Source organism: Pseudorca crassidens, chromosome 5 (genome assembly GCF_039906515.1).
Source record: "Pseudorca crassidens isolate mPseCra1 chromosome 5, mPseCra1.hap1, whole genome shotgun sequence".
Classification (NCBI taxonomy): domain Eukaryota; kingdom Metazoa; phylum Chordata; class Mammalia; order Artiodactyla; family Delphinidae; genus Pseudorca; species Pseudorca crassidens.
The window spans coordinates 33,123,736-33,140,930 of record NC_090300.1 but is presented as its reverse complement, the minus strand read 5'-3'; the positions used below and the strand labels follow the sequence as shown (position 1 = coordinate 33,140,930).

At 40.0% G+C, this 17,195-nt stretch overlaps 1 protein-coding gene across 4 annotated transcripts in view; it reads left to right on the top strand.

The window, feature by feature from the left end:
- Nucleotides 1–3,087: 3,087 nt before the first annotated feature.
- ARMC8 (armadillo repeat containing 8) overlaps nt 3,088–17,195 on the top strand; it is a 106,606-nt gene continuing 92,498 nt past the window's right edge. For 2 of the 4 annotated variants that reach the window (XM_067737707.1, XM_067737708.1), the window contains exon 1: nt 3,088–3,400. Coding sequence is in view for 3 of the 4 variants with exons in the window: in XM_067737708.1 (XP_067593809.1) it covers nt 3,356–3,400 (45 nt within the window). In the remaining variant the exon portion in view is untranslated. The remainder of the gene's footprint in view (nt 3,401–17,195) is intronic. The other 2 variants (XM_067737705.1, XM_067737704.1) reach the window with 1 other exon arrangement.

Below are 17,195 nucleotides of genomic sequence, written 5' to 3'. Positions count from 1 at the left end.
CTATCAGGTCCCAGGGGATTATGTACGAGAGAGCAAATTATTGAACCTCTCAGAGTCTCACATTTTTGTCTGCTTGAAGGCAGGAACCATGTCTTTATTCCACTTTGAATCCCTAGTACAATGTGTGCGCCAGTAAACCCACAGTTAGTGTCTGTTGAACTGAACTATATCTCCTCTGCACCAGTGTTAGTCTATTTTCTCTTTTTAATTTATTTAAAGAATCTCTTCTGTTTTCAAATCTTTTAAAGGGTCTTCTAAATTCCTTTTGGGATCACTCAGTTTTTGTTTTGAATCTTTCTATATTTTAAGCTTTCCTTTTTTTTTTTTTTTTTTACATAGGTATGTTTCTACTTTCAAAAATACGGCTTTATTTCTCTACCCTGGCAGTTCCATTTAGATATCTATAAATACTTTTCAGATTTCTTTCTTGCTACTTACTTTCGATTGTGTATTTCTACTTTTTCTTTATTAAACTCACACTTTGTTGTCATTATTTTTTCAGAAATTAATACTGCTCTGAGATAGGGGAGGATGGGGAGAAATTTCGTTCCTGTTTTCAGGGGAGTCCGTGTGGCTATTCCCGCTCTACACCACTGGGCCAAAGTTTTGTTGTTGCTGTTACGTGGAGGCTGAATCAATTTTTTTTTTATTACCCTCAATTTCTACTCATTATTTAGGTTTGAAGGATGTACCTAAGATTATTTAGTAGCAAAATTTGAACTAGAAGTGGGATTCCTGATCCCAAGCTTAGGACTTTGCTAATTAATGCTTCTTTCCTGTAAAATGGCTATGTCAGTTTTCTGGAAATAAAACAGAAAAGCCTGGATGCTTTGAGTCATGTTCCCTAGCCCCTCCTCACTCTGATTTCAGCCACAGCTGTAATGATGGTTCTGCTGCAAGTTCAGGTGCATGCTGCCTGTATCCTACCCCAAAGGAGAGCCTGCAGATTCTGCTTTTCTGCATCAGGTTAAGGAAGCCCTCTCTGTTCTGTGCACAGGTACAATCCAGGAGGGTAGGGAATTAAAAGCTGAGGGGAAACCCTCAACTAATATAGGATGGGAGTGGTGGATTAATACTCCAACCTCAAGATGGATATCTAGGGGGTGGGGCATGCTGTATGTTTTTCAGGGGTCCTTAGGGAATAGGCAGTGACTTCAACAATGGACCCTTATATTGACTTTTTCTCCTTTCTTTTCTCACTCTGGCTGATCCATCAATTCTGTTGCATGGAAACACTTTCCAAATAAACTACTTGCACCCAAATCATTGTCCCAGGATCTGCCTTTGGGGGTGCCCAAACTAAGCCAAAAATTCATTCAACAAACATTTACTAAGTGAGTAGTCTATGCTAGGCAGTGAGATAAAAGACCTGGAAGATAAAATTCCTGCTGCTCTGAAGTGTATGCTCTGAAGTGTATGCTCTGAATAGTGCCTGCTCTGAAGTGTATAATGGGGAGACAGACAAGTAAAATATTACCCCAAAAGTTAGAGTCTATTGTTGGAGATGCTATGTTAGAGGCAAGAACAGAATGATGTGTGAAGACATGAGGGAGGGGTCACCTAACCTATACTTAGGGGAGGGGCTTCCTGGAGGATGTATTGCTTGAGCTAATTAATGACATGTGGATCAAATACAGCTGCAACAACTCTATATCATACAAATGTCAACTGAAAATTTAGTTGATACCTCTGTACACTCTGTGTAAGGGCTCTGCTCTGCTCTGTTGTGGTATGTAGTACATGACACGATTCTAGGTGATACACGGATGGACATTTGAACATTTTTGTAGTTGTTATGTTAATGTGTACTAGAATAAAAATTAGGAGCACAATACACTTGATTTTTCAGGGTGTTATGATTTAGGATGAGGCTAAAATTATTTAATCAGTTGAAATTGGCTTTAAAGAAAAATATTGAATAATAATACCTGGGTGCAGATTGGCAAAGATTGTGTGGGTGGTATGCAGAGTACTGAAGTTTGGGAAATAGTGCTGCAGCAGGAAGAAAATCTACAATGAAATCATTTCTTTCCAGAAAGTCAACAGTTTGTTAGGGGGCACAGGCCCATAAGCGAGATTAGTACCACAATAAATTCAGAAACCAAGTACGGGGGAAGGTAGGAAAGCAGTGAGGAGCAAAGTGAAGGACAGGCTAGCTACAACATCAGTTGGAAGACAATTGCTCTAGTACAGGGGAGAGGTAATAGCAGCCTACATTAGGGAGCGGCTATAGCAATGAGAGAAAGACAAGTAATATAACAGGTTAATTGCACTCATCCTGTGAAAACCTTGCTGGTTGTGAGCAGCATGAAGTTGAAACCTGTCCAGCCAAGTCCAGGGCAGTTTTGTTCATATACACCCAAACACACAAATGGAGTGGGAGAGCTGAATTCATCAATCAGAAAATAGAATTAGAAGCATATTTTTATTTGGCCTCAATTATCAGAGAGTTTTAGTGTGAATTATTCAGATATTTGACTCCATTTTTTTCTGCTTGACTCAGAGGCTGCAGAAATGCTAACACATATATAACGTTTTCTACGTTCCAGGCATGTTCTAAGAGCTTTATATTTTCCATCTTCATAGCCCCTTATTTTGCACAAGAGGAAACTGAAGCATAGGAGTTTAAGTAACTTGCCGAGGTAATGCAGCTCTGTGAAGTAGCAAGGATTAAACTCAGGCGTTCTGGCTCTAGAGTATCTATTCTTAACATTACACTAGAATAAAAGGGTCGGGCAGATAATGCTGAAACAGGTCACACTTCAAGGGTGGATCGTGAAACACTCTTACTGGTGGCAGGAGCCCTGGTTCTGAGATCACAGTTTCTCCATCTGTAAAATGGAGATAATAACGACACTAGGAGTTTGGTGCAAAGAAGGAGTGAGATAATGAATGTGAAAGTGAACTTCAAATTATGTATTTGGCTCTACACACCAGTTTTTCGGAATAATGAGTACGCGAGCTCAAGAAATTGCAACAAATCAATCTGTGACGCTTACAGCAAGACTCCGCCCATGAGGCTCCGCCCCTGAGGCTCCGCCCACCGCGAGCCGCAGGTGGGGCCGGCCGATCTTCTTTGCGCATGCGGAAACTGCTGCGCGCTCCCACCTCTCACCCAGGGTGAGAGTAGCTGCCGTTTCTGAGAGGACGATTCGTAAGGAGGCCCCTGGTGCGGTTTCCCTTTGCTCTCCCCTCTGCGGGCCCTGGCCGTACTTCAGCGGTGTCTAGAGCGTGGTCCGTTCTCGTCTACCTGCCTGACTTTCTTCAGAGGTAACTGTGGTTGGCCCAGTAGTCGGCTGTCGAAAGTGCCGGCCCCGGCGCCGGCGCCGGCCGCAGCCGGGTGGGAAGGCTCAAGATGGCGTGCCTGTTGGAGACCCCAATCCGCATGAGCGTCCTTTCGGTGAGTTACCGGCCGCAGCCGCTTGGCTGCCCGCCTGCCCGAGAGCTCGGGCCCAGCCCGCAGCATTCACCACCAACGCGGCGTGCCTCCTGGGCACCACTCCTTGGGGTGGCCTCCGGCTCAGCTCTAAGCAGGGGAGTTGAGAGAGGGTGGGCGGGGGGGAGAGACGGGACCCGGCCGAGCCCGAGACGTCTCCAACTCCGGGAGCGCTCACCGGTGCAGGTTCTCAGGACGGCGTCGGGCGGGCCGGGTGGTTGGACACACGGGCAGCTGGCCCGGCGGCGCGGCTTGGGCTTTGCCAGGCGTTTCACCGAGCCTTCTTACCGATGCCTCTTTCCTGGGGCCGAGCGCTTTGCCGTGTGAGGCGCCGGGTTTGCCGCTGGCCTGGGGGTGAGCGCCCACTCAGCCCTCCGCGGCTTTGGCAAAAAGAGACGGAGGCTTCTTGGCCCCCACTGTCTCGGGCTGCCAGGCCAGGTCTGTGTGGCTTCTATCGCGTCCCAGCACCTGGTCACAGGCTAGAGCTGCTTGCTTCTTGGCAACGGGAATTTCTTATCAGCTGCAACGTCTCCTAGTGTATGTAGTTATTTAAGCCCCTTTTCTCCGCTCTGCTGCGGAGTCTAGAGGAACCTGTGACTGGGCTTCCTTTTTCCTTCACGGGGAGTCAAACGTTGAAAAAAGAGATCAGATTTTCCTACTATTGAAAGAAGGGAATGTATTGACATGCCTGGAAGTAATACCTAGTTTGTTCGCTTAAATTTAAAAATGAAACTAAAACTTTCACCTTTGCTGTGTTGCTCTTGAGAGAACCAAGGACCGGGGGTGAAAGTTACTAGGAGATAACTTAGAAGGGTTTTGCAACAAATGAGAGCTGTCCAGCTCTGAGAATGGTCAGTTTACCAATGGTCCATTTGCTGTTGTTGGAAACAAGCAGGCAAAGACTGGTTGACCATCTTTTAGACTTATCGTGGAAGTCAGTCTGATGTTGAGAGGATGGTTGGATTATAGATGCCTTGTCAGGTACCTTGAGGCTGTGGCTCCAGCGGGTTTCTCTTCCCTGACTTCTCCCACAAACACAACTCACCTATCTGGAAGCACTTAGGACATTTGCTGCAGTTCACAGTTAGAGCATTGTGGCATATTCCACCTTGATTTATTTGGGCGGAGGTGGGGTGGGAGCTGTACACAAATTTGTCCTCTGATCCATTTCAATAGTCCCTTTTCTTATTTTTAAACTGTAGCTGGGGAAATACTGCTCACCTAAGCATTGAATTAGCTTGTTACTCCACCTCTGACTGACACCTAGGAACATTTTGTGGGAGAGCAGGCCAATGACTTTCCCTCATTAGCTTTTTGTTGTTTTTTTAAGTATGCATCTGGACTGTTCTCAATTTCCTTAATTATCTAGCTTATCCTTCATTTGAAGCTTCTTTAGTTTTTGTACATTGTCAACCCATGTAGTGTACAGTTGAAATTTTTGGGGTTTTTTTTTCACTCCCTCAGTAAATAATATTTCCTATTTTACTTTATTCAAAAACTTCTTGAAGAGTATTCCCTACTTCTAGTGGGCATTTGCTTTAGCCCTAGTCTCATTGGGGGCTTTTTTTTTTTTTTTTTTTAAGGTTTTCACAGTCCCAAAGTTTGGTCTTTCAGTTCTTCAGTTCTGGAGCCTTGGGAAAACAGACCTTTGGATAAATGATTTAAACTGTCTAAACTCACTGATTATAATAATTTCAAGTGAAGCCTGTACCTTTCAAAGTTCTACCTAGGGCACCACTTTTTGAAATACAAAGTGCAAGTGGAACAGGAATTAATCATCAGAAATTATCTTGAAAATAATTGGTTCCTTTAATAGGCTACTATTTTGCACAACACCCAGTGCACAGTTGAGCTCAGCTATGCCTTCAGGAAGCTCACCATCTGAATGACTCCATAACCTGAGAAACATAATTCTCACCAGAGGCAGATCAAATGGTTTTAAAGAATTTCCATTCAAGGCCCTTTATACCTTCTCCTCTCTGAAAGATCTCATTCATTTTTATAACCTTAACTGTAATCAACTCACACATCTACATTGGCAGCCTTGACTGTTCTCCATCTAGTCTCACGTCTTCAGTTGTGTGGATGTTACCCATCACTTTCCAACAAAGCACATTCCTTCTCCTAAGATAACTTAGTCCTGACTTCTCATTTCTGTTAATGGTATTATCTTTCATGGATCACCCACTGTTAAACCACTTGACTCATCATTGACTCTTCCCCCTTTCATGCCCCTATAGCTAATCAGTTCTTAAGTTCTGTTGGCTCTTCATTCTCATTGTTTCTCACATCTGTCTTTTCCCATGACCACCCTCTCATTCCGGAACTTATCATTTTGTGCCTGCATTACCACAGTTCCTTGCAGTTATTTTTACTGCCTCTAGTGTCTTATCCTCTTAGTTGAATTCAGTTCTCTGCATTTATTTCCCTATACAGCACATCGGATGCACCGGTTCCCTGTTTCAATTCTTCAGTGGGTTCCTGTTGCTGAAAGGCTGATGTTCATATTCAGCTTTGGATATAAGATTCTTTATCCTCTGCATGAACCTCCTATCCCATATAAACTGGCTTTCTCAAGTTGAAGTGATCTTGGGTTCTTACAAAACCCAGTAACTCTTGTTGTCTGCCTGCTCATTTGCACATATGAATTAGAGCTTTGTATAGGTTTATTCATGTAACATATTTTGAGCTTCTGTCATTTGCCAGGCATGGCATTGGGTTTGGGAATACAGTGGTGAGCTACCTAGACTGTCTTTGCCTTCTTGGAGATTAGCCTAATGGAGAAAATAGACATCAAAATGTCACACAGTTTTTTGTGAATGGTGATTAGTGTTATGAATGAAAAATATAGGGTGCTGTACAAGCATGTAATAGGGGAACGTGTTCTAGTATGGAGAGCAAAGAGAGCTAGGGAAGGTTTCCCTAAAGAAGTGACAATGAGCTAGAGTTCAAGGACAAGTAAGAACTAACTAGAAAAACAGAAGAACATTCCAGGCAAAGGAAACTGCTTTTGCAGTGGCCCTGAGGCTTTTAATAATTAGTCTATTTTATCTTCTTAGAGAGTAAATTAATTCAGAGGTAAGTGCTTGACCTTTTCTTCTTCTTAACCCAACTACTTTTTATAGCACTATGTCTTTCATATATTAGATTCTCAATAAATATTTGATTGAACTATTTATTTGGAGGAGTTGGACAAAATCTCCAGGTGTCTTTCTAGGCTACACCATGATCACCCCATCCCTGTAATGCATTTAGCATTACAACAACACTGTTTTCAACAAATTTATAAATTTTCCCATGTTTCCCAAACTTTTGGGTGATTTTACATTGATTGCATTTTTTTAAACGTTTTATTTTGAGATAATGACAGATTCACAGAAAGTTGCAAAGATAGTACAGAGAGATCCCTGTGTATACTGTACCCAGTTCCCGTGTTTGGTCACATTTTATATAACTATAGTACAATATCAAAACCACAAAACTGATATTGGTATAAATATGTATACAGTTCTGTAATACCATAGTCAAGATCTCCCTCATGCTACTTCTTTATAGTCACACCTGCCTACTGCCCCACATGCACTATCTCTAACCCCTGGTGACAACTAATCTCTTCTCCATCTCCATGATTTTGTCATTTTCTATAATATTGCATAAATGGAGTCATACAGCGTGTGATCTTTTGAGATTGGCTTTTCTTGCTCAGTGTAATGCCCTGGAGATCCATTCAAGCTGTTGTATGTATCAGTAGTTTCTTCCTTTTTACTGCTGAGTAGTATCCTGTGGAATGGATATATAATATGGATGTTTGAAAGATAGTTTACTTAACTGTTCACCTGTTAGAAATTTTGGGCATTTCCAGTTTTGGGCTGTTATAACCTGCTATGAACAAACATGTACAGGCTTTTGTGTGGACATAACTTTTTGTATCTCTGAGATAAATGCCCAATAGTGCAATTGCTAGGTTGTATGGTAAATGTATGTTTAATTCTTAAAGAAACTGACAAACTTTTCCAAAGTGGCTGTACCATTTTACATTCCCACCAGTTATGTTTGAGAGATTCAGTTTCTTTGCATGCTCACCAGCAATTTGGTATGTCATTATTTTTTATTTTAGCTGTTCTAATAGATATATAGTGATATCTCATCATGGTCTCAATTTACATTTCTGTAATGATTAGTAATGTCAAAAATATTTTCATTACTTACTTGCCATTCATATTTTATTGAAATATGAATAAAATATTCTATTGAAATATGAATAAAATATTTTAGTGAAATATGAATAAAATATTATAGTGAAATATTTTTTCACGTCCTTTTGCCCACTTTCTAGTTGGACTTTTTTTTTTACGCGGGCCTCTCACTGTTGTGGCCTCTCCCATTGCAGAGCACAGGCTCAGCAGCCATGGCTCACGGGCCCAGCCACTGCGCGGCATGTGGGATCTTCCTGGACCGGGGCACGTACCCGTGTCCCCTGCATCGGCAGGCAGACTCTCAACCACTGTGCCACCTGGGAAGCCCTGTTTGTTTTTTTACTGTAGAATTTTGAAGTCTCTTTATATATTCTAGATGTGAGTCATTGGTCAGATGGGTGCTTTGCAAATATTTTCTACCCGTCTGTAGCTTATCTTTTCATCCCCTTAAACATAGGTTAAAAAATGAACTTTGATCTTAATTTCACACCTTGTACAAAAATTAATTCAAAATGGATCGTAGATTTAATTGTAAAATATAAAACTTTTAGAATAAACAAAATTTGCAGAACCTTGGGCTTGGTAAAGAATTCTTAGACATAACACCAGAAGTATGACCTATTTTTAAAAAAATTGGTATCAGACTTGAGATGAAAATTTATGCCTTTTGAAAGACCCTGTTAAGAGGATGATTACAGTTTACTTTGGTCAGTTTGTAGTGATTTGAGAGAGACAAGATAATAAAATGCCTTTGAATCATACTGTAGGCTGGCACAGACAGCTAAGGCCTTTGTTACATTTATTTCCCAGTGCCATTATGCCTATTTGATGAGCAGTTATTTGCACTGTATAGGGTATTCCAAGTCTGGATATTCCTTGATTATGTTCTGTTCTTGATGATTATAAGCATTTGTTGGTCTTCAGGTGCACAGTGATTTGCTCTCTTACATGGACAACTGACAAGAGCTAAAAAAATTTTTTTCTGTGAGGTTAAGCTCAACTATCTTATAAGTATGAATTTGCCCTCTCTTGGTTTTTAGTAGTAAATGAAAAGTAAAATCTTGTAAGCACATTTTAAAGTTTCCCGTTTGTTTTCTCTACAAAACACCAGCAAGCACAGGATATGTCAGGAGGTGGTCCTAAAAGAAAACCAGTATGAACTTCCTAATCTTTAATGACAATGTGGGAAGAATGGGAGATGCTCATCGTATGTTTCTGGACATCTTCTATCTTTTTAAGGAATGATTGCCACCTGAATTCAGACAGCGAATGCTCAGGACGTCTTTTAAGCTTTACCAAGAGTTAGGTAAGGTCTTCAGTTTCACTTGGATATTTATATCTAGCCTTCTTGTCTCCTCCCATTCTCATCAAGAATTTTAAAGTAGTACCAGGAGCCAGGAATTTCAGTTACTCTGACTTGTATCTTTTTGATTTCTGATTTGGCCGTTGTTTTGCAGTGTAATATGTTATGTTGGCTTCTAGGTAAAGATATGGATTTATTGACAAAGGATGATTTCTGTTATCTTCTGGAAATTGGAGAGCAGCTGCCTTCCCTGAGCTGTAGTGCTATGATCCTTAGGACTGTTTAGCTAGGAATGAAAAGTATTCCAAATAAGAGCTGTTTTGCGGAAACAGCCCCCACTTGTCACTTTGGTAGAAGAAAACTGTTTTGATCTCATTTCATAAACTCAGAAGAATAAAGAGTTAGCTGCATTCTCTGGCATATTCATAAAACAGTTATTGGGGGAGGGGGAATGATGAGACGGTGTTATGCTTTCTATTAAAAATGAAAAGTTATGGTCCAGTGGGAAGAGTTTCCAGCCTATAGAATCTATTAATATTTGGAGATCTTTACCACCTGCAAAATGATTAGAGAACACATGATTCTTCTGTTTCTGGAGTGTTTTAAGAATTTATTAAGCTTTCAAAAAGTTGTAAGATGTGACTGATTGGATGAGGGGAATGAGGAAAAGGAAAGAGTCATAATCATGATCAGGCATGATTGACAAGATTTTTAGTTTTATATCTAGGTGGTATCCTCTACTGAGATGGTGAGGATTAGGAGCTGAACATGTTAGAAGAGTAAGGAGGAAGAATGAGTTTCATTTTGGACATGCTGAGTTTGAAGTGTTTTATGGGAATTCATTTAGAGGTGTCCAGTAGGCAGCTGGATATTCTGGAATGTTTTCCACACCACCAAGCAATTCTCTGGTTCTCTATGGATACTAGCTGGGTGTCCTACAATTTAACTCAATTCTAACACTATTTACTTGGAGATAGTGTCAGATTCCACAGGTTAAGTCCTGCAAGACTGCCCCCACCTCAGACAGCAGTTGCAAGTCCAGGTTGTTCTCCTGTCCTCTGACTGACCAGTTATAAATCAGGGGTTCCCACTGCTCCCTCCTCAAATTCAGTCATTTGTCAGAATGGTTCACAAAGCTCAGCAAAACATTTATCTTATAAAAGATTCAGATGAACAGCCAGGTGAAGAGGTACATAGGGCAAGATCCAGAAAGGTCCCAAGTGCAGGAACTTCTGTCCATGTGGAACTGGGGTGCACCACCCTCCTGGCAGGTGGATCCATTCACTTACGTGGAAACTTAATCACGTTTTATTCAGAGTTTTTATAGAGCGTTAATCTCCAGCCTCCCACTCTTCCACTTCCCAGAGGTTGGTGGATGGGACTGAAAGTTCCAGCCCTCTAATCACTTCGTCTTTTGGGTAACCAGTCCCATCTTGAGGCTATCTAGGGGCCCCAGCGTAATCGTTCATTAGCAAAACTCTTGAAAGATGTTCCTTATGAATAAGTAAAGACATTGATGTCACCCAGGAAATTTCAAGGTTTCAGGACCTCTGTGCCAGGAACTGGGAGAAAGACCAAATACATTTATTAAACCACAGATATAGAAGTCTAGTGCTTAAACCTGGGGAGATGATGATTATTGGTAGTCATCAACACATTGACCGAGTTCTTAACGTTTTAAGGGTAAGAGGCTCAACACCATCTTCCCCAGAAAAACATGCATCTGCCTAAAGAATCACATAATTTCAAGGGGCTCATAGATTCCCTGAAACCCACACATAAATCTTGAGTTAACAGTTCCTATTCTTTATTCATTCCAAAGTCAGTCACAAAAGCATAGAGCAAAATTTAAAACTCATTTTCAATCATTTTGGAATGGTAAAAATTGTAACAACAAGGTTTTAAAGCTCACGTAAGGTATCATATGGGGGATTTGGCTCTGAAGAACTGTAATCTTTTTCCCAGATTATGCCAGTGATCTTCCCCAAGGTGTACTGTTTGTACAGAAAGGGCTTTGTGTAGCAGATGGTATAGCAGGCCTGGGAGGCAGAGCTAGATGAGAGATCTAAGCCAGGACAAAGTAAGGCACTGTGGATCTGGGCATAGGCAAAGTGGAATAGACAGAAATTGCAAGTGGCCCGTGATACTGGCATAATAGTCACAGGCCACAATGTGGGTGATGGGTCAGGCAGATCCTGAGTGGTACTGTGGTCGGAAAGCTAATGCACCAATTGCTGGAAGTGACGGGCTGAGTATGAGTCAAGCACCATGGATAGCTCTGAGGCAAGGGTGTTTACTGCCTCTAAGAATCTGAAGCAAATAAAGCCTTTTGAAAAAAAAAAAAAAATCAGAAGGCAGCTAGCCTGTCTGGACTGTACCACCTCTGAGGTGTACCATGAAAGATGGTACCCTGGATCTCAAAGTCATTACATGATTGCAGTCTTGAAGAATAATTTAAACTATTCTTATGGTCAAGGACAACATCACCCGTGCCTGAATGGCCTCACTCTGTTATGTCAGGATTAAGAAGTAGGCATTTGAATGCATCCTAGTGGATTTCCTGGGCTATCTTATCATTTTGGAAGGCATCTAAATGAACCTTTGCCAACCCAGAGAATACCTCAAGCTTTATAAAACTCCTCACAATCCTTGTCACTCTAATGTCCCATATTAGGTTCTTGCTCCCTTGGGCTTCCAGATTCTGCTGTTTTGCACCATAAATCCTTACATGGTCCACTTACTCTGTCCAGAGGGATCTCTTCTTGGTCCTCAGTCTTCAGACATTCTTGTCTACATTGAAGAGTAAATGAATAGAATTTAATAGTGAGAAAGAAATCGTCTAGACCCAAATAGCTCTTTGTGATTTGTACCATACTTTAAAGGGGTAAACATTGCAGTACCTGATTAGAAAGAAGCATGAATGCTAAATTGCTTCCAGTTCTTGAGACCACCTAAGCATCTTTATAGCATGTTGATACGATATACAAGGGCTATAATAATATTTTATTACATTAAAAACTCACTACTGTGCTCTGGCTTTCCTATTATGAAAAAAAAATCCCCCTTTGGGTAAGTAAAGTTATGGAATCTTTGCCTGAAAGAAGCCTGCAGATAATCTTTAGTTTGTCCTTGTCTGTTTTTTATTGATGAAAACTGAGAACCAGAGACTGACCTGTCCACTGTCATATACTATTGTCTATGAAGTGTTGTAGTCAGATTTCCAAACACATAGAGGAAAAATTTGTGTGCACAGCCTTACATTTTAGAATTTTATTTTCAAACTTTATATGACTACTGATTTATTAGCTCTTTATTTTAAAATAAGTTCTCTTAACATGTGAAATCTGATTTTCAGTCTTACTTACTTATTGAGAGGTCAGGGCTGCTTCTTATCCAAGTAGATTAAGTTTAAAATTATATATTTCAGTATTTTCATAATTGTGTTTATGAGATTGAAACATTATATTCTAGGAATTTTGGTTGTCATAAGTATGTTACATTCTGCACTGATGGGACCCAGCCAAACTGAAGTGCCATTTTATAAACTTCCCAAAGTTGCTAGAGACTTCAGAAAAGCAGGGCTTTGGTGAATTTTGGGAGGAAGGATGCTGCAAACCTCTAGGATCACCTAAGAATGAATCCCATAATAATAAAAAAAAATGTAAAGATAAAAATAGTTTAGGGTTTCCCTGGTGGCGCACTGGTTGAGAGTCCACCTGCCGATGCAGGGGACATGGGTTCGTGCCCCGGTCTGGGAAGATCCCACATGCCGCGGAGCGGCTGGGCCCGTGAGCCATGGCCGCTGAGCCTGCGCGTCTGGAGCCTGTGCTCCGCAACGGGAGAGGCCACGGCAGTGAGAGGCCCGTGTACCGCAAAAAAAAAAAAAAAAAAGTTTAAAAAATACTATGTGATGGGTCTGCAAAAATTGAATGAGAATCTGATTGAATCCTAATGGGGCCAGAAGTTTACTAGAATACAAAAAAGTAAAAGAAAGGAAAAATCAAAATATCCACAAAATTTGGGGTTTACTTAGGCATTTTCTTCTAATTTTTCTTCCTTTTGGAGGCAAGTAGGAATTTTTTAATACATAGGGAGGGCATGATAGCCATCTGCAAGGAAAAGGTCAGTCTTTGTTATATTATCCTTTTTTGTATTGTTCCAGAGGGAGGTAGGGTTTTTTTCCCCTCAAAGTTAGGAAAAAATTCTCTAGTTCCTGGACTTCAAATTGAATAATTGTGAATCTGTGAGTGATCTAAGCAGTACAGTTACTTGGCATTTCAGAAAATTGTCAAAGTGACAGTAGGAAGCATTTGTTTGGACTGAGAGTTGGAGGCATCAGAAAATCAAATTTTCGTTTCAAAATGTTTGGGATGGAGAAGAGGTTCTGGAGCTCCCAGCTGACTGGAATGTTAAGAGCTGTTTCAGTTAGTGGTTCTCAACTCTGCTAGACTCCACATCCCCTTCTTAAAACGTATTTTGAAGCACCTCCTTGGCTCTCCTGGAGTGAAATTCATAGATAACTGCTCTTACATGTAAATTTTTAAGAGTTGGCATAATGCCTCAACTGTGTTAAGGGAGAAAGAGCAGGAAACTAATTTATATTATTTAAATGAGTAAATACTCAGGTACTAGAAAGAAGTAATAAAATAGTGATATATTTACAAATAAGGGTAGTTTAACTGTAAATATGACTGCTATAAGACAGTGATATAGGTATGATGTGATGGCTACTTAAATACAATAAGTGATACTGTTTTTGATGTGATTTTTTTGAAGTGAACAACTTTTGATAAAGTTCCTAACAACACAAAGTACACCCTTTCCTGTATTCATATGGGAGTTGCATTCTTGGAAAATGGTATAGTAAAATGATGCGAAACACATTTTTTGTTTATATGTAAAATGGAGTTAGATTCTAGGCTCAGGCAATTAAAGTTTATTTTCCTACATGACTGCATAGTGGAAAGTCTTTTCGAGTATGGGCCTGTTGTCCCACTCACTGCAGGACATCTAGCATCCTTAGCCCTTGCCCACTAGATATCAGTAGCACCTATTGCCATTTTGACAACCCAAAATCACTTCCATAGATTTAAAGAATATATCTTAGGCAGTAGTGTCCCTGTTTAGAACTACTGTTTAGAACTACTGAGATGCTGAGTGTATGGTGTTCTCTGGGGGGGGGGGATGTATTAGTACACTTCCCTCTTTCTCTCCTGCACTTCTCCCTCCCCGCAGCTTGTGCAGTGTATAGTAAAAGGAGATGGAAATAAAATGTGCTATTAAACATTTCCCCCCATAGCATGTATAGCCCTATAATATTCTATATCATTTATTTATTATGTTTATTGCTTTTTATCTTTCTCCCCTTGCTGAAATGTAAGCCCTGCAAAGTTGGGCTTTTTTTGGTTCTTGCCTAGAACAGTGCCTGCATAGCTGTCTAAATATTTGTTGACTGAATTAAAGAGTACAACTTTAGCTTTGTTTTGTATTCCCAAGTGTATACTGTATCACTATAATACTAAATTGCGTTTCTCAAACACACCACATTGCTTCAGAACTCTTTTGCGTGTGCTGTGCTCTCCGCCTAGAGTCCTTATCTTTTTTTTCCTCCCCATTTCACCTAGCAAAATACTACTGGTTTTTCAGATTAATCATCCTTGCTGCTTAGATACCACCTCCCATTCCACCCCTAACTTCAGTTAATTGTATCTTCAGCTTTCTTTTTATCTTGTGTTCACTTTTATGGTTATACTTATCCTGTGTTAGAAGTGACAACTGTAACTTACTTACCTATCTGTTTCCTTTCTGTGCTGTGAATGAGTTGAGGGTAAGGGACTCTATCTTAACTCTGTTACCAGCACCTAGTAAATTAAATATATTCACATGTTGAATTTCAGCATGAAATAGGTTTTAAACTGAAGCTTTATAGAGCTCAAACATTCTGTTTTTTGGGTTGTGCTCCTTTCATCTCTTCCCTAAACCAGGATTTTCCCTGACAATGCTGAATGATCAACATTATGAACAATTTTATCTTGAAGTTCCTAGTAGTTTGTGGAATAATTGACACATGAAATTTTGATTAATATGGCAACAACTAGTTTAAACATTCATTTCTCAGGGGTCAGAATTCCCCAGTGAGATTTGTAATATTCCAATTTCTAAAGAACATGTGAATTAAATGAGAAAATAGATATGAAAATACTTTGTAAACTGTAACATACTAAACAAGTGTCAGGTATTATAAAAATATTTGTATTCTGTCTACCTTTTCTTTCTGATTTGGTGTATGGGTACGAGAACACTATAAATTGATTATTCCTTGCGACTTCCCTGGCAGTACAGTGGTTAAGACTCTGCGCTTCCACTGCAGAGGGCGCAGGTTCGATCCCTGGTCAGGGAACCAAGATACCTCATGCCAAGATGCAGCCAAAAAAAAAAAAAAAAAAAAAAAATTACTCCTTGAACTATATATTGGTATTCGTAGCTGTGATTTTATATTGTCTGAGTCCATGGTTATACCTACAGTTATAATGCAAGTTAGTAATAAAAAATGCACTAAGGATTACCTTACATATTTTTAACAGTTATTTTAAATCTCAAGTAATGAAAGTTTAGATTTCTAAGGTCAGCATTCAAATGCATATTTATTTCTTGCTAAGTACTTAGCTTGGTCTGAGAAAAAAGCTGCTATTGGGTGAGGAAAGGTATGTCTGAATAATTAGGCTTTAATCATGAATATGACTATAAATAACTGAGAAGAGCATTAGTACATTTGTTAAGGCAATTATATTTTTTATACAAAAATAGGCTTTTCCTGAAATCCGTGTTTATATGGTTCATTTACAGTTTATAGGGGTTTTTCTTGTGTGTTATCTCATTTGATCCACACTCTGAGCTATGTGGTAACGTTACCATTTTATACTTGAAGAAACAGTCTCAAAATATTATTTTTGCCCTATGTCACAAAGCTACCAAGTGGTAGAACTAGGTTTCAAACCCATCTTCTGATCCCAAGTCATATATTCTTCTACCATTCAATGCCTGAATATGGTAGGATTAAAGAACATACTATTTTAATGAAATACGCATAGAGCAAGATTTTAATGAAATAAAATAGTTTGATATTTTCTTATTTACACTTAAACCCTCACTCTTCATTGTCTAATAAACCCATTGTTTCACTTCAGGTTTTAGAACTTCAGTTGAACGAATTTACTTCTTCTATTCTTTGTGTTAAATCCCATTCGTGGCAAGTCTGGGACTTAATAATTTGGCATTCAGAACCTTTCCCGAAGAATTTTTTTCAAAAGGCAGGGTTTTAATTTACCCCAATCATGCGTAGTTTATTCAGAAGGGCAATTAGAGATTGTTCTGGTTTGCCTTTTCAGTATGTCTGACCAGTTTTCTGAGCTATCTCTAATTTATTAGAGATAAATTTTGTGCCACTAAAGAGGAATAAAAGGTAGGGCGAGCATATAAGCCCGGTTTGTCTCCAACACTCTTCATTTATGTGTTATTCTGTGACAAGTATTAGTAGTGCCCTCTTTCAGTCTTAAAATTATCCTGGTTTGGATGATAAATTTGAAGGTAGATTCATTGTCTGTTTATTGTTATGTAACAGATTACTTAGCTGCTTAAAACAACATTTATTATCTCACAGTTTCTGTAGGTTAGGAATTCAGATGTGGCTTAGCCCCAGAGTTCCTTGTGAGGTTGCAGTCAGGGTGTCAACAGGAGCCACGTTTCAAGGCTCAGTTGAGGGAGAATCCATTTCCAAGCTCACTCACAGGATTATTGGCAGGATTTAGTTCCATGTGGGCTGTTGAAACGAGGGCCTCAGTCCCTTGCTGGCTCTTGGCCAGGGGCTCCCCTTAGTTCCATGCCATGTGGGGCTCTCCATAGGGCAACTTACAACATGGAAGCTGGCTTTTGACTGAGGGAGGGAGGGAGAGACAGACAGACAGACACAGACATGGACACAGAGAGAGGGAGAGCTCTGCAGTGACATCCTATCACCTCCACTGCTTTCTGCTTGCTAGAATCAAGTCACTACAACCAGTCTTCACTCAAGGGGAGACGTCACAAATGGTCACCCTACTAAAAGGGAAATTGCTTCCACATTAATAGTTCTCCACAGTGGAACGCAACTCATTACCTGTTTCTGTTTTCCTTCAAGAAGAAATTTGCTACAAGCTTCTCTTCCTTCTTTAATGTTTAGTACCTGTTCGTACATATGTACATTCAGCTCTACTAAATTCTA